The sequence below is a fragment of the Saccopteryx leptura genome, chromosome 11, assembly GCF_036850995.1.
Source record: "Saccopteryx leptura isolate mSacLep1 chromosome 11, mSacLep1_pri_phased_curated, whole genome shotgun sequence".
Lineage (NCBI taxonomy): Eukaryota > Metazoa > Chordata > Mammalia > Chiroptera > Emballonuridae > Saccopteryx > Saccopteryx leptura.
Window position 1 is genome coordinate 14,402,786 of NC_089513.1, and position 21,582 is coordinate 14,424,367.

General features: G+C 43.0%; 2 protein-coding genes across 5 annotated transcripts in view; one reads left to right on the plus strand and one right to left on the minus strand.

The window, feature by feature from the left end:
• LOC136383015 (uncharacterized) overlaps positions 1-21,582 on the plus strand; it is a 183,760-nt gene that overhangs the window by 43,537 nt on the left and 118,641 nt on the right. The window lies entirely within an intron of this gene.
• On the minus strand, positions 3,515-20,613 carry ST8SIA3 (ST8 alpha-N-acetyl-neuraminide alpha-2,8-sialyltransferase 3). 2 transcript variants are annotated; one of them, XM_066352487.1, is made up of 4 exons: positions 20,173-20,613; positions 18,666-18,788; positions 15,466-16,023; positions 3,515-12,785 (listed from the first exon to the last, which is right to left on the minus strand). In XM_066352487.1, the coding sequence occupies exons 1-4, from the start codon at positions 20,349-20,351 to the stop codon at positions 12,503-12,505; spliced, it is 1,143 nt and encodes a 380-aa protein (XP_066208584.1). In that variant the 5' UTR covers positions 20,352-20,613; the 3' UTR covers positions 3,515-12,502. The 2 variants fall into 2 exon arrangements, with proteins under 2 accessions (XP_066208584.1, XP_066208583.1); XM_066352486.1 differs by lacking the exon at positions 20,173-20,613 and adding an exon at positions 19,201-19,468.

The window sequence follows — 21,582 nt, forward strand, 5'->3', positions numbered from 1 at the left end:
GATATTTATAATGGTTATATCTTCCTGTTGGATTGCTCCCTTTATCATTATGTAGTGACCTTCTTTATCTCTTACTATGACCTTTATTTTAAAGTCCATTTTGTCTGATATAAGTATTGCTACCTCAGCTTTTTTTTCATTTCCATTTGCGTGAAATATTTTTTTTCATCCTTTTATCTTCAGTCTATGTGCATCTTTTATTTTAAGGTGTGTCTCTTGTAGACAGCATATGTATGGGTCCTGTTTTCTTATCCATGCAGCTATCCTATGTCTTTTGATCGGATCATTTAATCCATTTACATTTGTTTTATTGATATGTAGTTGTTTATTGCTATTTTATTCTTTAAAACTATATTCCTCTTTTGCTATATTCTTTTTCTCCTTTGATCTGTTTACAACAGGCCCCTTAGCATTTCTTGCAGCCTTGGTTTGGTTGTAGTGAATTCCTTGAGTTTTTTTTTGTTTGTTTGGAAAGCTTTTTATTTCTCCTTCAATTTTAAATGATAGCCTTGCTGGATAAAGTAGTCTTGGTTGTAGGCTCTTGTTCTACATTACTTTGAATATTTCTTGCCATTCCCTTCTGACCTCAAGTGTTTCTGTTGAGAAGTCGGAAGTCATCCTTATGGTGTCTCCTTTGTAGGTAAAAAATTTCATCTCTTTAAAATCCACCTCAAGGGCTTTATTCAGGTAAATAATCAGATGTACAAACATGCAGTTACAAAGATGTTGACCAAAGTAGAGTGAAAAATGGCAAAGAATCTAAACCTAAGTTTGAAAAACAATGAAGAATTGGTTAAATAAATTATAGTACTTCTATACTGTGAGCTTATCGAAGAATATTAATGACATGGAAATATGCTCTTGATATACTTTTTTTTCATTTTTTAAAAAATATACTTTCAATTGGGAGAAAAGCAGAAAACAGCAGTATGGATGGCGTAGAACAAGCATACACTCAGAAAAACAGCTTTAGGTGGTTTTTCAATATTTACTTTTCTCTATTTTCTAATATTTTTTTCAATGAATATAGTTGCGATAATAAAAGAGTTAAACTGAAAATGAGTACTGTCCTTTCAAATATTTTCATTTAGAATTGAAACTTGTTAGTTAATATAAAAATAACTTTTTTTCATTTTGCTTCCCCCCCAATTGTTAAGTATTTGGGTTGTTGCTTGTTAGGAGAGTACATTTGGACAAGTCACTTTCTCTTCTGAACTGTGCGTGGTCTCTTTATTTAGAAATGAGAGCATTGAATTCATTGACTCTCTTAAGTTCCTGGTCCCTGTGATATTCCAAGTGGATGAAATAGTATTCAGAGCACCTTTTAGTCAAATGAACTTACCAAGAATGCACACTCTAATTGGGGGATACTTCAGCTGTTGAGAATGGTATCAGCCACCCCCTGGGCCTTTAAACCCTGGGTCTGTCCACTGCAGAGGGAGCCCGTACTCTTGCTTAGGTGAATGCAGAAAGCCGATTTCCTTTCTGGCCTGGGAGCCAGCAGTCAAGGTGGTCCTTTTACGAGTAAGGTTTCTTTAATCCTCTTTGTCTCGATCAAGCTGTGGCAATGCATTTTCTTAGGGAAAAATCTTTTTACTTTAAAGATTTAATTTGTACTAATTGGTCCCAGGCAAAGAGAGCCTGTAATAAACAGTGTCACTTTTATGTTTTGCGAAAGTTTGTGAAATGTTTTGTTTTAGAAAAACTTATGGTTTTTCTGTGAGGGGTGAGGCGGGAGTCATCAGTTTGGCAAATAGTTTTCAGAAAACATAAACCCCAAGTATCATCTCTTGCCTCTGTAATTTTTTTTGTCCTCACTTGCATTTAGTGGGGTCCTCCTTTCCTCTCTCTGCTTCACTCTCAGGGTCCCTACCTGCAGCCCAACATTCCCTGGAGCTTCCCAGGATAGAAGCTATTTCCTAGTAATATGGTGTGCTGTTTCCCCAGTAAGACTTTTTACTTTCTTCAGGATAGGCCTTGTGGTTTTGCTCCTTTTTGATCCTGTTCACACCCCGCCCAGTATTGTGCATAGTAAAATAAGGGTTTGGGGTTTGAACTAAGGGGCATTGCAGCAAGCCCTCTCAGGCAAACCTGTTTACTGAAGGCGAGGTCTTTCCAATCATGCTGTTTTTACCCTACACACATTCTCCTTTTGCTTAGAATGACTACCAGCCAGGCTCAGGAACAGAGTATGCTTTGTGTATCAATCTGCTGAGACATTCTTGATATTGGAACATTGATATTGAGAAAACAAGTCCTAGGACTGTTTGTTAATTCACTCAAGTCAACAGATGCTTCTTGAGTGTTGCTCATGGTGCTTTTTGGGTAGCACAGTCGGAGCAGAGTAAGGACTCTTGGTGTCTGTGATTTAGGCACAAATACGAGCAGGGAGAGAATGGAAGAGTTGAAGTGATCCTTAGACTCTATGGTGTGTCTGTGTCCATTCAACAAATATCGATTGAAGGCATACTACGTTCACAGCACTGTTATAGGCATAGGGAACATGGTGTGACCAAGATAGGCAAAGCTACCTGCTTTGTAGAAGGGAGAGCTTATCATATGCATAGTTGGAGACCGGGGAAACCATGAGTACATGAGTAGATACCATCATTTCAGGTGAGGAGAGACAATGCTGTGAAGAAAAGTAACACAGAGCCTGGGGATGGAGGCTGATGTAGTGAAGGCTCTGGGAGGAGGTGGCCAAAAGAAAGACTAGGGTGGGCAGAGATGCAAGGGAAAGAGCCCCAGGCCGAAGGTCAGGCCTTGTTCTCGCTTTAACTCTGCAACTAACAGTGCAACATGGGTCAGGTCCCTCAGGGTCCCTCCCTCACCCAGTTACTGATACAATAAAATTATGTCTGTGCCCTGGCTGGTTAGCTCAACCAGCTAGAGTGCTGTCTCACAACACCAGGGTTGTGGGTTTGATCCCCGGTTAGGTCACATGCAGGAAGTGACCAGTGAACGCACAACTAAGTGGAACAACAAGTGAATGCTCCTCTCTCTCTCTCTCTCTCTCTCTCTCTCTCTCTGCCCCTTTCCTCTTTCTCTCTAAAAATCAATCAATGAATAATAAAAAGAAATGGTGTATGTATGTGACTGTACCATTCAAGAATATTGTGTTACTATTAATTATGTTAAGACCTGTTGCATGATTTGCATCTAAAGAACCTCTGGAAAAATTGAGTATAGGAAGCACTTTTGGATTTTGCTGTTAGTGTATGTCTGTAGACAGCCACGTCCAGCCCTCTGGAGTCCCACAGTCTCCAAGGAGAATTCACAACACCGAGAGTGAGAAACAGGAGGGTGCACTTCCTCTTTTCCTGGATGGAGTGTGTCAGTGTGTGCATGTGAGCTGTCCCTGTTGGGGCAGAACAACCAGCAGCGCTCTCCAGTGCACAGCAAAATGGTTTATTTACACACAACACATTCAATACTGTGTTTGGCACGTGAGGCAATGAGGCAGGCGCAGTCACACGTAGCAGGTGCACATGGGGGGCTGTCGAAGTGAATCGTTGCATTTTCTTCACAAACTGGAGTCACAATGCACACACAATTACCTCTACAAAAGAAAGGTGACCGTCCTTGTTCACCAAGATGGCAGATGATATTTACATGTCCCTCAGTCCAGCAGTGCTGGCTTCTGTCAAGTCTCAGTGGCTGTCAGTCTGGCAGCTGTTTGGAGGGGCGGCGAGACTGCCTCTTGTGAGAGACGTGAGTCTGATTCCTTAGGTCTGAGGCTTCCTCTGCAGAGCAAGGAGGCTTCTGATGGGACTGGAGGGAGTGAAGTCTTCTACCCCAGTCACTCGGCATCAAATAGCATTTTCCAAAACAAATGTATCAAGTGTGGAGGGGGCAGGGCTCAACTGTTATCACACTCTAAGAGGCATTCACTTTCCCCTGACACATGCTTCTTACACACATCTTTAAGAGCTTACATTCACTGCTCACCCACCTTTGAACCTTTTAGAACTTTGTTCTTATTTTTACACCGAATATAACATTATTTAAAATGGTGGTAAAATGAAATGGTGAAACCAAGTGGGTTAAGTAGGAGAAGCTATCACAAACATTCTTTTGTTTTGACTCTGAAGAATGCACCCACAGTGGACTGTCAGCACCACAGCACACGGTGTGGCGTCACAGGGTTGGTGTTTGGGAGGTCTGGACTCTCATCCCGGTTAACTTCCTGGGAAGTAAGTCACTTCCTACTTTTGGGACCTCAGTTTTCTCATCTCCATGTTGAGGATGTTGATCTAGAATCTGGACCAGAGATAATGGCTAGATCTATGAAGCTCTGCTGTGTCCCATGTGAGTAAGTGATGCTGCATTGTGACAGTTCGATGTTTTTGTTCTGTGTCCTGGGAGAATTTTCGTGCTAATTGCTCATGCTTGATGATTGCATCTCAACCCATCAATAACCCTCTCCCAGGGCTCTGGGCTGTCAGGCTGCTTCTCTGCAGAGTCAGGGCACAGATCTGGATCCTAAAATGTGGTTAAAGAGCATTTCTGACATGGAGACCAATTATTTTAAGTCTTGCAAAATGGTCTAGATTCCAGATTTCAGAGGGAAAACTCCCCTTCTTTTTTTGCAAGTACATCAACGACTATATTCCACTTACACACATTGACTAAACCTCTCTTCCATTATCTATTATCTACCAATTTTCCTTCCCCATCTGCCTGACTAACAATGTTGTGAGTAGCTGACCCCCCAAGGCTGGTTTTACTGTGGATTTGTTTATAATAAAATGAGGCCCGCTGGCAAGTCCCTTCTGCTTATGTTTATGGACTTATCTCTTTGGTGTCTGGAAAAGTGACAGGGAGTGAAGTTACACTTTGTTCCCAGGCTACATGAAATTTGTTGTTAATACAGAATAACATCTGAACATATTCTTGACTCACTTAAAGCAAAATGTAGCTTATTCAATATAGAAAAACCAGCTCATTTAGAGGACTCAAGGAGAACAGAAGACAGGCTTTTTAAACAATATAGAAAATGTCCAAATTTCAAACATTTATAGTCTAGCAATGCCTTTCTGAACCTATAGGATATTTTGCTACAGCAAGGGAAGTAGATTTGGTCCTTTATGGTCTTAGTTTTGATTTACTACACACAGAATAAAAAGCAATGGCCATTTATTGTGTGTGAGGAATTAAGTACATTTTTTTTCCTAGCATTGCCTTCTGAAGGATTGAATTAAGCCCACTTAAGAATGGCTTCTATCAGAAAAACCTTTAATTTGTAAACAAAGCTTGTTTTGTGGTTCACCAAGGTATCTGATTTCTAAACACTCAGTAGGGTCTTCCTTTACAACTAGTGGTGAGGAAGAAGGAAAGTTGTACTGCTCAACACCCAGGGAACTGCAGCAGACAAATGTTTGTTGCTTGTTTTTCCCCCAGGGTTCAGCCTTATGCAAGCCTAGCTATGGCAAAGCATCACATGACGCCTTCCTCTGCAACATTTGCCCAGTAGTTTTCTTATTTAGTTTTGTTTCTTGCCCATTTGGAATTTTTTTGAGGGCAAATAAATCCCAGCTGAGTGCATGCTCAAACCCTGGGTATGAGGCATACTCAGCTGGGCGTCCCTTGGTGGGGTAGAGACATTCGAACTGTGGAGCCTCTCTAGGTGTGGTGGGACCGGATACATTTACTGGATGTCTTGTTCTTCCCCTGCTCCTCGTGGCACCAATTTGTGAGTGCCTATGAATTTTGTGCTGTGTTGGAAGGATGAGAAGCAAGTACACTGGGGAAATTAGAGAAATGGGGAAGCAGGTGATGGATGGACTATAGGATGCGAAGAAAGATCAGTCAAACATTGTTTCAACTGGCAGTTAAATAAAAATGTTTACATGGAAGGTCACCCTTATACATTAGATAAGCCATGGCTAGTAATCAGAGGAGTCTGTTGAGGGGTTCCTAAGAGTCAGCTAGCTAGAAAATATTTTGCAAACCTTAGGGTCCTTAGACTTTGAGAACCAATAATATACTAAAATTTAGTAGAACTAACCAAAGCAGAAATGCCTCCTTGAGGGAAATGGGTACTTGGGAGTTCCTCCAAAGTCATTATTAGCCACTCCTATTTCTTACTTATTGACTCAGAAATTGATATGAAAATATAGTTACACTTTCAGCTGGTTGACATCAACTTAGTAGCTCGAAATTGTCTATGATGAGAGTATTTACACCATAGAAATTGGTAAGTACTACAAATCCGGGCTTCATCTTTCTCCGAGCCAGTTGTTAAACATTTAACAACACACCATAGAGCTCAAAAATTGTCTCTGAATCTCACAGAAGGGAGATCAAAGAAGCCCTTTACTTTCTCTGGTGATTAAAGGCTCTGAATGTGCACTGCTATGGAAAGGAGGCTGGCCAAAACTTCATTAGGATGTAGGCACCTTAGTCAACAAAGGCTGGCACAAAGCAGCCGGTGCCAACTGACCACCTCTCATATACATAGTTGGTCTCAGAATTTTAGCTTTTTGATTTTTTTTGATTGGTTTTGTTTTAACCTGAGGATATTTGCATTTTGGGTATTACCTGGAGGTTGGGAAATCAGACCCCTTTAAGAATATTTTAAGCTCTGGGAATGAGATCCAAGTAGAATCTGAATAATTAATTTAACTTCCCTGTTTCTCATCTATTTGTAAAGATAAGTTACCTGAGATCTACCTCCTAGTTTGAAATGTGAAGAGTTGGCCTTGGGGTAAAGTGTACTAAAACTATAGCTCTCTGTCCTCAGGCTTGCATCTGTTCTGACTAAGTTCACCAGTTACTATTTGCTTACAAATTGGTGATTGGTCAATTCAGCCAAAACAGTTGAATGGCTGAATCACTAAGACTTTGTTGATGTCGCCATGTATCTTGATTACTTCAAGGGACAGATCTACTACTCTAATTGCATAAAGAGTCATAAGCATTCAGCTGCTTTGGTCATAACAGTATATATGGTTTTGCTATGTATTGTTGGTTCTGAAATGCTGGCCACATCAGAATCACCTGGGGTTTGTAAGCTGGGTTTATCCCAGGCTGGAGTCAAAGGTCTGGGGTGGGGAGCAAGAACTGTGCTTTAAAGAGCTTCTCATGTCATGCAGCTTTGTTTGCTGGTGGATCAGCAGCATAATCCAGGTCCTAACCCTAACAAGACCACTGTAATCTTAATTTGGAGTCAGTTATTCTATGACAGGCTCTTTACTGTGATTCCACTGTAATCAACAAGAGAATGAGCATCATTAAGGATAAAAACATATATTCAAACACATATATCTTCAATAATTCATCACAATAAAAAGACATTTTAAGAAATACTGCATAATACAATAATGACATTCTAAAATTTGCTGTGGCAAAGCAATTAGAATGTGAAAGAGGCATATTTAGTCATTTTGGTCCTTGGTGTCAATTCATCTGTGGCCTTGATTGATTGGGCCACAGATCCCAGACAGGTCAGTCAGGTGGCCCAGGGCTGTGAGTTCCCAGTGCTTGTGATGCTCCCGTCTGGGTTTTTCAGACACATATTTATAGTCCCAATCTCTTTGAAAGCAAAAGGACAGTTCTGCACATTCAGGAAGAAGTAGAGGCCAAACAGATACTTTTGCTGGGCACATTTACACAGTTTGGGGAAAAGAGATTTAGGGGTCTAGAACTATACAGAAAAGTGCTCAATCTGTCATTTTGCACATGAAGACCCAGCAAAGTTACTCATTATTATTTTCACATCTTAGCCTATTGGACTAAACACAATAATACAAAATATGCTGTTGAAATTACTTACAGTATGGAAGGCATTGGCAAATGATATTTCTTACCTCAGGGGGCCCCAGCTGCAATAATACATATGGAGAAGTACATAACTGTTCTCAGTATTCTTTTAAATTATGCATACGTATCACTAAAACAAGGTTTTATTAAGACAATTAGATTATTGAGGAAGATTCGAGCTGTCAACTCTGAACCATCAGTAACTGAACTGTGATTTACCAGAATCATAATTTACCAAGGGGGCGTTCTTTCATGTCAGGGGAAAATGTGTGTCATTGCCAGTGGATTTAGTTGTATACATAGAAAAGCATCCCCTCTACTGTTTTGCATTGATAAATAAATAATATTGGGGGTGTCTTTTCCCCTCCTTTACAGCTGTTGTAACTTATTTTCTGTGATTTGTGAACCCCAGTCCAAAACCATTTTCCCTTTTGAGCCCATCTTCATTTGATGCTGATAAGGCCACAGAATACTAGACGGGGAGAAGAATTTCTGCCTGATTCCCTGTGCAATCTTAAGAAAATCACCTAGCTTCTCTGTTTCTCTGTTTCTTAGTTGTAAAGTCAAGAATTAGGACTAGAGAAGCCATTTTCAATGTCTTAGGGTTCTACAATCCTGTCCCTGCTTCCTTTGGCCACTGCTCAACACCTCTTCACTATGTAAGAGTGTCTAATCATTGGTACCTTGCCTAAAGTCAGAAGAAATGCTCTTCCATTCCTATCTTCCCCACCAACAGGTTAGTCCTTGCATTCCCATTCATGGGTAACTGGAGGCTCAGGCACAAGGAGGCTGAGTCAACCTCTCCCTTTTTACATTCTGGCTCGTAGCCCCATGGTCAGGTGCCTGACAGCCAAGTCACAGACAGATGGCACAGTCACAGTCAGCACTGCTAGGCACAGGACACTGCTAAAAACACAAGTAGTAGTTTTACAAAGATCAAGGATAGTTAAGACAGAAGCAAAGGTAGAGGAGCAATAGATGTTTAATCATCAGATATGGGACAAGTTTTCTGGGTGTGGAAGGCATTCTCGATATCACGTTTTACCTCTGTCTCCCTTGGAACTACAAGTCTGCACAGGACGTTCACAGCTACTGCTGAAAACTGAGGGACTAGCATTAAGCAGGTTGCTAAATGTCAGTGGGTATTTTCCCCTCTGCAGCTGAATTAGTCATTTGTATAGGTCATGTGTAGATAGTCTTGGAGGATTTATGGTGAAATCTATTCCAGTAGCTGAGGGCGGACTCTGCTCTGAACATCCGCCAAAAGGAAAGGTTCTGACACAAGGATGCACTTAACCTAGAACAAGTAAAGCCAGGGCAATGAAAATGCCAGGGGTTTGTGTTTGTAGCTGAACCAGGAAGGGGGATCCAACTGATTCAGCTACAGGTCCCAGTTCACTGCTCTTGATCATATAGACCCAAAGGTTCTGGTTACTTGCACCACAGCCTTTTATATCAGGGCTCATGGGACCCACCATGAGTAACACTTTTGATCATGACAGTTGTTATATACGTTAATCTTTGAAGCAGATTTTGTTTTCTTTTTTTTTCTTTTTGTGTTTTTCTGAAGCTGGAAACAGGGAGGTAGACAGACAGACTCCCGCATGTGCCTGACCAGGATCCACCCAGCATGCCCAGCAGGGGGCGATGCTCTGCCCATCTGGGGTGTTGCTCTGTTGCAACCAGAGCCATTCTAGTGCCTGAGGCAGAGGCCACAGAGCCATCCTCAGCGCCCGGGCCAACTTCGCTCCAATGGAGCCTTGGCTGTGGGAGGGGAAGAGAGAGACAGAGAGGAAGGAGAGGGGGAGGGGTAAAGAAGCAGATGGGCGCTTCTCCTGTGTGCCCTGGCTGGGAATAGAACCAGGACTCTTGCACACCAGGCCGACACTCTACCACTGAGCCAACCGGCCAGGGTCTGAAACAGATTTTGTATGATCAGCTATAGGCTGTTTTTCTCTATGGTGAAAGTGCAGGTCAAGGTCATAACTAACAATAACGTAACAGTAAAAGCTGCCATAGATTGAGTGCTTACTATCTGCTGAAAACCAGCATAAGTGCTTTACCCACATATTGCATTTAATTTTTGCAGTAGGAGGGAGATAGGTTGTATATAAGGAATTTATAAATTATGAGAATTATGGTTAATCACTGTGGGAGGGCTTAGGCTTTACTTCAGAGATGTTTAAAGAAAGGGAAGTGTTGTCTTTTTGGATCAGCTTCATGAAGTCCTTCTAGGAAACAGAGAATAAGCCTGATCTCTAAGCCCCTCTAGTTCCAGGAGACAAGTCTGTTTCCTCAACATCTTGAGTTCCTGTTAAAGTGGTAGGTGAAGTGATGCTGGGAGATGGAAAAGTCCTCCCACTCCAGATTAGGATGGAGCCAAGGGTGAAATGAAAGTTAAAAAGCCCAACAATCATTGGGTGTTTGATGAGATCACATTTAAGTGGTCCATCAATTAACTGGTTTTAGGGATTCTGCTTCTTTACTTTTTTAACCCGCCTGGTTCAAAATGTCTACATATTTATATTTAGTGAAATCTAATGGGCACATTGGGATTAAAGCTCTAGGGTAAAAATCTGGCCTAGGTAATATTGGCATTAATATCACTTAGCTGTAACCAAATGAACTAAGTGGTTAGGAAGAGCCAACTAAATGTTTTGTCAGCTATCAATCTTGCAGTGTTCCTAACAGCACAGCACGAGAACTGTAGTACTGTCCTCATCAAAGTGACAGGAACAAGCATGGTGTGGTTTTGCTATGTGTCACATTGAACCATTAGATTTAAATTTTAAAATATATTTCCCCTTCTAATTTCAAATATCAAGCTGTTTTAGTGTTTTCCATTTTGAACTGCCTTCCCGTGTATTTGGACGATTGCCATCCATCAGTGTTGCAAGATGTGTCACAATTGGTAACATGCTTGAACCTGTGTGGTTTTCCTTTCATTAGTTAATATCTGGATCTCTATAAGCTTCTCTGATTAACTTTTTAAAAAAATGAGAGTAAGATAGCTCCCCTTCAGAACCAGGCAGAGCATGTACATAGGACTATGTCTTCCCTTATTGTATTTGGCTTAATTTTAGGCGTGAGTATACCCTCCCAAAGAGGGGTAGAGCTGATTACTGAACTACAGCAATTATTTTCACCAGTATTTGTATCATTGCAAGAAGTCTAGATGAGATTTCTGGAAAAGAACAAGCTACCCCACCCAAATGTATTACAAATATGCTTGACTGGCATTTAGAAAGAAGAAAGAAACACATTAAAATTTAACATCAAGTTGGCCAGACTTTGGGCTGAACTGGAAGAACAAAGTGCTGCTCAGTGAAAAGCCAGGGATGGACGTGATGTGATTTCTACTTCTAAGGCTGAAATAATGAAAAGGAGAATGGTCCACTAATTCCTTCATGGCTGGTCTACACATCACAAATTCCAAGGGCTATTTATTACCAGATCGTGCCATTACACAATATCTTTTCCTCTTGAAATGTTTACTTTGTGGATGTATATATCTGATTTCAGTGGAAAGAGGGAATATCCAGTGTCTACAACGGTCTTGAAGAGAGCAAATGGTTCTGGAGCGGTGCTGGTGGACACAATGATGGTGAGGATGACCTCACCTGAGCACTGTTCACTTGGGGGCCTGGCCTGGCCAACCTTGAAGCTTCTACTCTGCTCCAATCCTGCTGGTCTCAAAAGCTCTGAGTGGACAGCATGGTTACTTTAGGGTGTACCGGATCCAAAACAACTTCTAAGTATTCTTCCTTTTATGGCCTAGGCTTTTAAGCTGACTCATAGTGTCTTTATTCTGAGAGAATTCCCAGCCCAGCACTTGGGTTGGGGCTGTGGGAGGCACTAAATCCGGGCTGGGATGTCCTTGCAGATGTGGCAACAGGATGATCTGCCACAATACCACTCACTTAAGGGCTGTGCCACCCACAACACAGGCTTTCTTTGTGATGGTGAAAGACACACTGTGTTATGTGCCACTCACCACAGAGGGGCTGCTCGGCCGTAGACTGACTGTCTGGACCAGTGAGAACTTCCTAAGAGGCATTTCTTACAAAAGAAATCATAAGGATATCCATCATGATTTGGTTTGTCATGAAACATCAAAGTTACCCAGAGCCTTGAACACATCAAATACAGATGCAACACATACAAGCAAAGCTAATTCACTATAATTCCTAGCAAATTATTAAACTCCATGGTGGTGGGGGATGGGAGAGTAGTTGTAAGGAGAGAAATAGAGACAGAGGGAGAGAGGGAAAGGGAGATAGAAAAGGAGAGAAGCGATATGCAAATGAACTTTTTATGTTTCCATTCTGAAGAGTCCAGTCCCACACAGGAAAAAATGAAATCGTGGCCACGTTCGCCAGTGGCCTCTCAATAAAGGACTCTATCTGAGCAAAGCTGCAGAAATTCTAGCTCTACTCCTTATAAAAAATGGGAGGCAGTTTATTATTAAAATACAAACATGAAAATACTTCAAACCATTTCATTAGCAGCATAGTTCCAAATGCAACATTCCCTTTATCAGTCAGTCTTAATCTTGTGGCTTCAATGCATCTGTCCTAAGACCCCTCAAAGAGCAGTGCAGAAGAGAGAGAGAGAACAAAGCATTCCTTTTAAGGGGCAGACAATCCTTATAAGATATTCTCTAGGGTTCTATTCTGAGGACTACTCAGTTTGACTTGGGGCACTTTCTAAACCAGCACTTGGCACTTCCTGTCCGGAGTTCTCAGGCACAGTGTGACAGAGTCAGCTTGGTGAGCCCTTCCCCGTGCATTCGGTACAGCAGCTGGAACTCAGCAGGCAGCTGGTGGGACTCCTGCCACTTGGTGGTAAATTTGGTTCCTTTTTTGTCATAGTAATGGTATGGAAGGTCTTCCCTGGTGTTGGGGTCAAATCCAAAAGGCCAGAATCCATACAAGTGGATCTCTTCACATATTGCTGATGCAAGGGTGTACATAAGAATGCCTGTGCTCAGCCGTTTGGGCGACAAATGTTTGTTTTTCCAGTACCTGTGGGACACAAGTATAGGTGGGGTCAGAGGCCAGTGCTGAAGCTTTCCATCCGAGGGGACATTATGGCTGGGCAGGGAGGTCAGTTTGTCTAAGCAGCTCAGATAGCACTTGCTTTGGATTTACCTTTTAGATCAGTGGTCCCCAACCCCCGGGCTGCAGACCGGTACTGGTCCGTGGCCATTTGGTACTGGTCCGCAGAGAAAGAATAAATAATTTACATTATTTCCGTTTTATTTATATTTAAGTCTGAATGATGTTTTATTTTTAAAAAATGACCAGATTCCCTCTGTTACATCCGTCTAAGATTCACTCTTGACGCTTGTTTCGGTCACGTGATACATTTATCCATCCCACCCTAAAGACCGGTCCGTGAAAATATTTTCTGACATTAAACCAGTCCGTGGCCCAAAAAAGGTTAGGGACCACTGGTTTAGATCACAGAACACTTCTGGGCAGGGCCGGCTACTTCATTTGTGAGACAAGTTACAAAATGAAAATGGGGGTCTTCATTTCAGAAATTATTGAGAATTTCAAGAGGGTGGTAGTAGATTGTTAACTAAGAGCTGTACCATTTTGAGAATGGGCTGCTATGTGACACACAGGTTGCACACATTTGAAGCCAACCCTGTCCCTGACTCAGTGGTGACACCACAGAGGCCCACCCATGAGAATGGCTATGCTTCTCATCCACAAGGGGACCTTGGAAGTGGGGAGGGGTGTTGTTTACTCTAAAGGGACCTCCTGTGTCACTTCTTTACCCAGCTTAGATTGTGAGGTCTTATTTTTCATGCTCTCTTATAAAAAATCATATTCCCTGCTCCTTTGTCTTTTAACTAGGGGTTCCCAAGTCCTTCCTTAGCATGTCAGGATCTAAGAAAAGTATTTATGCACTTTCTGAATATAAAAGCTAAATTTGCTTGTTGTTCCATATTTAGATAGTATTTGTAAGCCTTTTTTCCTTCACCACCAAACCTTTGAGATTGCTGCGGTTTGTGTGTGTGTGTTCACATCATTGGCCATGCAGGCAGAATGAACTGCTCATGTATCAGATTTTTGTGCACTGTGTTTCCTTAAAGTTGTCTTGGAAACAGTGTGTTTGGTTCAAGCCTGAGTGGCTGTGGGACACTATGGCTAACTCTCTGGTTGGGGACAGGGTAGGCTACCCAGGCCTGCTGCCTGAAGTTTCTAAGCCCGTATAGTTCCTTCTTCACTATTTGAAGGCTTTGAAGATAACCCTTTCCCATGCCAGTGGGAATGTAAATGCTCAATGTTGGGAACTTAAATAGAGCAAGAAGGGGGGCAGATGATGAGGTCAAAGGTCACAAGAGGGGCTTCTCATTCTGGTTCTGCCACTCTCTGGGCATTGACATTGGGCAGATAACTCCTGTTCCTTGTACCTTAGTTGACTCATCTCTCAGCAGTTGGGCTACATTACCTCTCAAAGAGGTAACTAACTATACAACCTGGGACTCTGGGACAGTCCCAGGTTTCGTCTGTTGTCCTTATAATTATTAATAGTGTCCTCTTTTTCTTAAAGAAGAAGTTTCCATTTTGACTATAAATGAGGGGTACTACCCTACCTGTTAGATACATACTAGTTTATTAGATGACAATTACTCCTTCTGTAAGAGGTCAGCTAAACAGATCTTAAATTTGGAAGACTGTAGAGGGCTACAGGATGGGAAAAGTCTCTACGAGATAAAAATCTCTGGAATTCCCTGTTCTCACCAGGTCCGCCAGCACCTACTCTGACTTGTAGTAACATTTGGACAATATGTTAGGATATTTGGGCTACTTGCATATGGGGAAATTAGAGTTGAGGCAATTTCCTCAGATGATTTAAAGGGGAAAAAAATCCTACAGTTAATCTTGCTTTATAAAATGCCCCTGGACTTGTGCTTCCCAATTTTGACTGTATATTAGAATCATTTGGGGAGTTATTAAGAAATATCAAGTGCCTGCCCCTACCTTCCTCCTTGAAGTAGAGCCCAGGAAACAGTATTTTTTAAAGTTATCCAAGTGATTCTAATGTATAATCAGAGTTAAGACTCATCGGACTAGATGAAAATATTGCATTTCTGGTCAAGCTGTCTTATCAAATTACAAGAGACAACAATGAACTCATAACATACTTTTCACATATTTTGGCACTCAAATCCCAAATTCCAAAGGCATATTATGCAATTTGTGATTTACCTAGGTGTTTGTCTAAATTTAGACATCTATAAAACACCCAGATATCAAATAAAAAGGAACATTTTAAGTCAATTGCTTCTTTAAAAAATGCTTAGTCTAACTTAGCGATTAGCATTATTGGGACATAGCTATCCATTTAAAGAAAAGTCTTGATCTGTGGTGACTTCCATGACTGCTCATTGGGCTTACCCAGAGGTAGAGGACAGAGAAGAGAGAGTAGAGACTGATGAATCATCAGTCCCCCCATTTGGCACTTGGTGACCAACTAGGGGTAGGAGATTGAACTTCTTACCTAGAGTGATTCATTCATTCATTCATTCATTCATTCATTCATTCATTCATTCCAAAACATAGGAGTTTGCCCTAGAGTACTAAACTAACCACAACAACTAACTAATCAGATAGCTCCCACCCCCGAGAGATTACAATATTGATTTACCATCTGGTGGGATATGAGTTAAAGGCAATAAAATATACACACCTGTTGACATGTTGCATTATATTCCCAGGCCAAGCCAACTGGACCTTTAACTGACCTCTGTGTTCAACAAAAAAGTCAACTAATGTCCTGGTAACAGTTGCTGACGTGTGGAAGAAAAATGCAGGGATCCAAAGAATGGCCCCATCGAGCTTTTTTAAACTGAGGAAAAAGTTGTTACGGTCCTGAATGGTCAAAAGATTGTTGTAATATTTTTCCAAAATGCTGGGGTTGAAGGTGGTAAGGTTGGTTTTCCTTCCAACATCTTTTTGGAAAGCCTCCGTAGGGGCGAAATTGCAACGGAAAACAAAATCTGACTTATCTATTTCTTGTCCACACCGGCTCCCTGTCAGGATCCCACTATTTCCAACCACAGCACAGATATTATAATGCTTATTCACAATGGGAGACACATCTGGAAGCAATGATCGGAAGTTATTGCCAACAGAGAAAACATATTTATGGTTGGAATAATCATAGTGAATCAGTTGTCCGATCCGAACACTATTCTTGGTCAAAGAAAAATTTTTTATTACATCGACATGCTGAAGAATTTCTTGCCTAAAATAAAAAGAAATTCATTAAAAACATCCCATTCAAAATTGATTATCCATCTTATGTCTTATGTTGCCATTTCATTCAGACAAGAATCATAGGTGCATTGAATCCAAGAAAGATTATACATTCATAATAACTGTGGTCTTTGAGAAGAGACTCTTTCAGAATCTACAGATGTGTTAATCTCTCAGTCAAGTTGTGGATGTAATCCTTTGAGGCTTGTACATGTTGTAACTTCCAGTTTTAGCTGCCATTCTTTGGTTTTCTGCTCTACATGAAGAGTGTATTTGATTAACGAAAAGGCACAGCAAGTTGTATCAGAAAATACAGGGAGACAATCTACCCAGGCCCCAGAGCTCACATTAATGCACACACACTGGTGACCTAGAGTTTCTAACTAGGGGCTATTTGTTTGCTATTAGACTGCGGTGCTCCAGGAATATCAAATATCTCTGGTGTCCAAATAAGTGCCAAACAGATATGAGTCAGTATAGTACTATATTGTTAAAATATAAAATGGTCATAGCAGTTGGTGTAGTTGAATAGTTAATAGAAATGAGATGATAATCTTATTAAGGTCCTTTGAATAATGAAACAGGGATATTTTTCACTTGATTACATAGAAATACAATTTGGTTGGAGAGACCAAATCCTCAGAAAAATAGTCTATTGTAAATCCTGAAAGAGTGTGTATATTCTAAGAATTTAGAGAATAATCAAAGCAAGGGTGGTATTTAGCATTAATTTCAGGTTGCCTTCATGTTGAGCTCTAAGTAAAATTAAGCATCTCTTAAAGTCTCAGCTATTTAAAATATTTGAGAGACCAGTAACATGTTACTTTGCTATTAGATGCTCCAATTCTAAGAAATCACATTAAATTTTCTGTATGTTTTGCATAAATAAATAGCAGATTGAAACTAAATTCTTTGCATATTATCACTTTTCCTGAAATTTTATTTTTTAAAACTTATTTCATTTGTCAAAGTACAGAGCAGCATAAACTCAAAGCTTTTATACAAAACTTCAGTTACTAATACTGTTCTTTACAAGCTGTTACAAAGGCAAAGTTTAAAATGATGCTGTGAAAAATCAGTTAAAGATTACCTAATACATGGTTTGACAGGAGGGAATTTTGAGAAAGAACTATTGTGCTGTCTGGTAATTTAGGTCACATGCCCTAGTCAGGGAAGAATATTTTTATTGAATTATATTTCTAATTTTGGGAAAAAGTATAATGTGTTCTACCCATTAAAGTTTTCTATAAAATTAATATTGGATTAAAAACCCAATAGTTAAAAAAGGGACTTCTTGGGATTAATTCTTGAGAATTAATCAATTATTGTCATAGACTAATTCTAATTAAACAGTGTTTTTAAAGTTTTAATCATAATCACATGACTGTATATCAACTTTTTAAGAAAACATTTTCATGACATTATCAAATTTGTTTTAATTCTGTCAGTAAATTAAAAAAGAGAGTGCAATAGCTAGGAATGCTATGACCAAAACACAATCCCCTGAATAGACTGGTAAAATAAGTATTTAAAATAACTATTCATCCCCCTAATAGATACACTAGAGGGCCTATATTCCATTGAGCTGCATAACAATCCCACCAAGAAGGGAGGAGTCATGACATCTCTGGGGTTGCTGTGAGTAGACCAGATCACGAAGGAGAATAAATAACTTTAAATAAAACTCATCCTTCTTCTCTACTTCAAAACAAAACAGAACAGAAGCCAAAACCACAACTGCTAACCCCCTCATCCCCCCACCAACTTCTTCATGTATAAAGGAGGCTGCTACAAGACACCTAATAAGAATGATCTTGGTAGCTTTTACAATATATTAAAAGCTTTCAATATTTAATATATTATTAAATATAATATTGAAAATAAACAGGAAAAACCAAACCATACTTAAACACCTGCATGTATTTGGGCCAAGATTTTCACTAGTAATTTGATAGGGATGGATTGTAGTATTTTCTATGTGTTTCACTGAGATAATACTTCTATTTATTTATTTTTTAATTTTCAGTGGGGTAATGAAAATGCATTGGGTAGTGTTTTATTTTTTTTTTAAGATTTTTTTATTTATTCATTTTAGAGAGGAGAGAAAGAGGGAGGGAGAGAATGAAGGGGGAGGGAGGAGCAGGAAGCATCAACACCCGTATGTGCCTTGACCAAGCAAGCCCAGGGTTTCGAACCAGTGACCTCAACATTCCAGGTCGATGCTTTATCCACTGCACCACCACAGGTCAGGCCTAGGTAGTCTTTTTTACAATTAACTTTTTTTTTTTCCTTTTAAATATATGGCTTTGGTAGTGTTAGCCATGCATGTTCACTGTAAATCATGGTGCTCACTAAGCCCAAGTTAGGGAAGATATTGAAAATACCTTTTTTCTTGCATTCAAATTAGTCTTCCTGATGTTTTTTGTTTTTTGTTTTTTTTGTTTTTTTTTTTTATGAGAGGGTACTGCTTACATTAAAAAGGGTTACCAACCAGCCTTCCTACAGCCAAGCCAGAGAGACAATGCAAGTACATCCCAGAGTGGGGGACAGAATTGTTTTTATTATTTTGTTTTGTTTTCTCTTTTGAGCTCCAGAATTCACAAACACCTTTTGGATCTTTCCCCATCCTACCTTTGATGTAAAAATGCTGTCCGATTAAATGTCCACTTGGGAGGTTTTTCTTGGAGATCGTGGTTCTGAGACTTCGTAACGGGCACAAATGACGGATTTAGAAACTTCAACGCAAACTGTGACCTGGAGAAAAGGACGAGGACACAGACAAGCATGCGGGCCTCAGCTGGGGGAAGCCCGGGAGCCATTCGAGTCCAGCCGGCGGGGGCGGGGCAGCTGGCCCTCGCCCAGGCTCCGTCCCGCCCCGAGCCCCCTCGCATTCGGTCCACCCTCTGCTCCCCACACACACCCGGGATGAAGGGGGAAAGACCCGTCTCCATTGTCCATCCCTCCTAGCGCGGGAGGGACCATAAAATGGCCGTCTCGTAGAGAGCAGGGGCGGGAGCCGGTGCACTGCCGGAGCCCGACGCACGGTGGGGACCAGGGAGTCAGCACTGCGGACAGCGGCCGCGCCGCCGCTGCGTGGTGCTCCCCCCGCCCCCAGCCTCCGGTGAATTGATTTTTGGGGAAAGGGCAAAGGAAATCGGAACCCTACGGGAAAGCTTGGGGTAGCTCCTGCATTAACCTCTTTCTTCCCGAGCTTGGGTCTGATTGCGTTCCCTGTCTTCTGACTGGGGTCCCCGGAAGCCACCGGCCAGCTCTGCTCTTCTGCCTGGGTGGGGCTTCTCTAGGTTTTGCACCTCTGGCCCCGCTTGAACCACAGATGGCAGCTTGTATTTGCCACCCGCCCATCAGGAGGCCTTGCTGGGAGAACTCTTAGGGGTCAAAGGTATGGGCCGGGGTTCTCCATGCGTGGTGCAAAGCTGCGCCTGGTGCCTGGCCCCTGCCCAGTCCAGTCTTGCTCCAGGCGGTGCCTTGGACCTGGGGCGGTGCCTCAGACCTGGGGCGAGGGCAGGCGGCCCTCCCAAGGGCGTGGGGAATTGAAGAACCCCGGGAAAGGGGTGGGGGTGGTGTTGGGATGGCATCCTGGTGAAAGAATTGAGGCAGAATACCCCAGGGTCTCGGTAAGAGCAGACCTGCACAGCATTTGATGGGATCGGGGTGAGGAAGAGGAGTGGAGGAGATTGCCAGAGCAGTAGGGCGCTTGCGCCATTAGACTGCCTGTGGACCGCCCGGAGCCCAGCCTGGGAGTCCACGGACAGGGCCCGGGAAGGCGCTCACCTCGCGCGTCCTTCTCCCAGCTCACCCCCCCCCCCCCCCCCCCCCCCCCGCCCAAACACATACGTTGCCTCTCCCTCCATCATCATTCTTGAACCCTACCCCAATTTTGGAAATGGGGGAGGCGATACTGAGGAAGAATACGAGAAATGCAAGATTAGTACAACGGAGTTTAGAGGCTTTGGGTAAAAAATAAAAGGGAGGGGGAAAGGAGAATTGACGAGAAGAGTGGGAGGACCGCGCAGTTTAGCTTGCTCAAAGTGTCTGGGAGAACCCCACACAGCCCTTCTCCCAGCCTCCCCCTACCCAATACACCAGTGGCCCGAGGGCGCTCACAGGCCTCACTCACCGGAATCCCGCGTGGAACAGGTACATTCGGGGTGCCCCCGGGCTGGCGTACTTGGAAGTGGTGAAGATGTTCTCCTTTTTCAGGGACACGTAGCTGATGAGCGATAAAATCAGCAGGGCAACGCTGAGCATGACCAGCCCCAGCACACTGACGACCCGAGCCATTTTGCAATTTCTCATCCCGGGCTGGGCTGGTATCAGGGACAGCGTCCCGGGTGGGCTGGGATCAGAGACAGCGGGGAAATCGGTCCATTGAGCGGCCAGCCGTTCGCTGGCGTGTCCGTGTGTGAGCGTGTGTGTGTGTGTGTGTGTGTGTGTGTGTGTGTGTGTGTGTGTGTGTGTGTGTGAGCGCGCGTGGCGGGGGAGGGGACCGGGCCGGGAGCCACGGAGGCAGGGAGCGGTGTGGGGCAGGCCGGGCCCCGGAGAGAAGTGGGGCCCCGAGGCTGATGGGTGGCACGGGAGCGGAGCGGGAAGATGGAGGTCTGCGCAGCGACGCGGGACCGAGAAGCAGCGCGGGGGACCAGTGGCGGCGCGGGGATGGAGCTGCGGCGCGGTGCGGCCTGGCCCCGCCGGCTCAGGCTCCCCCGCGCGTTTCCAGCGAGGCTGCCATCTCCGCAGCCGCCTGCAAGATAAATGTGATTGGAATAATGTTACAGTTCGATCTAAGCACAGGATTTAATTAATGAACTCTAATCTCCCGAATAACCCGGGGTGGGGCGAGAGCGGGTGGAGGGTAAGGGTGGCTGCGGGAGGGGGCTGAGGCTGGGAGGCGGCAGCCACGTCAACAGCCTCCCGCTGACGGTGCAGGCGGGGGGCTAGCTGGGGACCGACAGACGCCCGAACTTAGTTTAACGGACCACTCATTCCTTCGTAAATACATCACAGAATAGGGAGACAACTGGATTTGCTGCCCTGAAGGATACACAGCGGCTGGGTGTTTCTGAGATACAGGGAGAGTAGTTTTAGGAAGGCAGACATTTAAAAGGACCTCTATTCACCATGGAGGCACTGCCCTGGGCCCCACGGGGTAGCACGCTCCCCAGCTCCAGGCAAGAAGTCCTGCAGAGGCTGGCCCATCCTGCCTAGTGAGAACTTAAAACCTCCTGGGAATTGGCCAGACACACACACACACTCTCTCTCATCTGCCTCTTAGGTTCACTGCGTACTTGGCTCCTCTGGAAGTCAAGAGTAGTCCTAATCAAGTGCTGGCTCCCTCCTCCACAGCGGACATCCCAGCACATAGCGGTGGCCAGCAGGGCACGGCCCTTAGCTGACCAGGCCTGGGGCTGTTCTTCCTGATTTCACCACGCATTCCATACTTCTCTGACCCATTCCTGGGGCCAGGCCTTGGAGTTGGGCCACCTAACTTAGTCCTGACAGGCCTAGAAGCTGAAGACATTATAAATATTGT

Bases quoted from the DNA above. Each gene is read 5' to 3' on its own strand.
- ST8SIA3 (XM_066352486.1), bottom strand. From the start codon at position 19,397: ATGGGCGGGTGGCAAATACAAGCTGCCATCTGTGGTTCAAGCGGGGCC. The intron at 16,024-18,665 runs GTAGGATGGGGA...TTTTTATTTTAG, and splicing joins ACAGCATTTTTACATCAAAG to GCAAGAAATTCTTCAGCATG. The intron at 12,786-15,465 runs GTGTGTATATTT...TGTGTCCCACAG, and splicing joins ATAATGCAACATGTCAACAG to GTACTGGAAAAACAAACATT.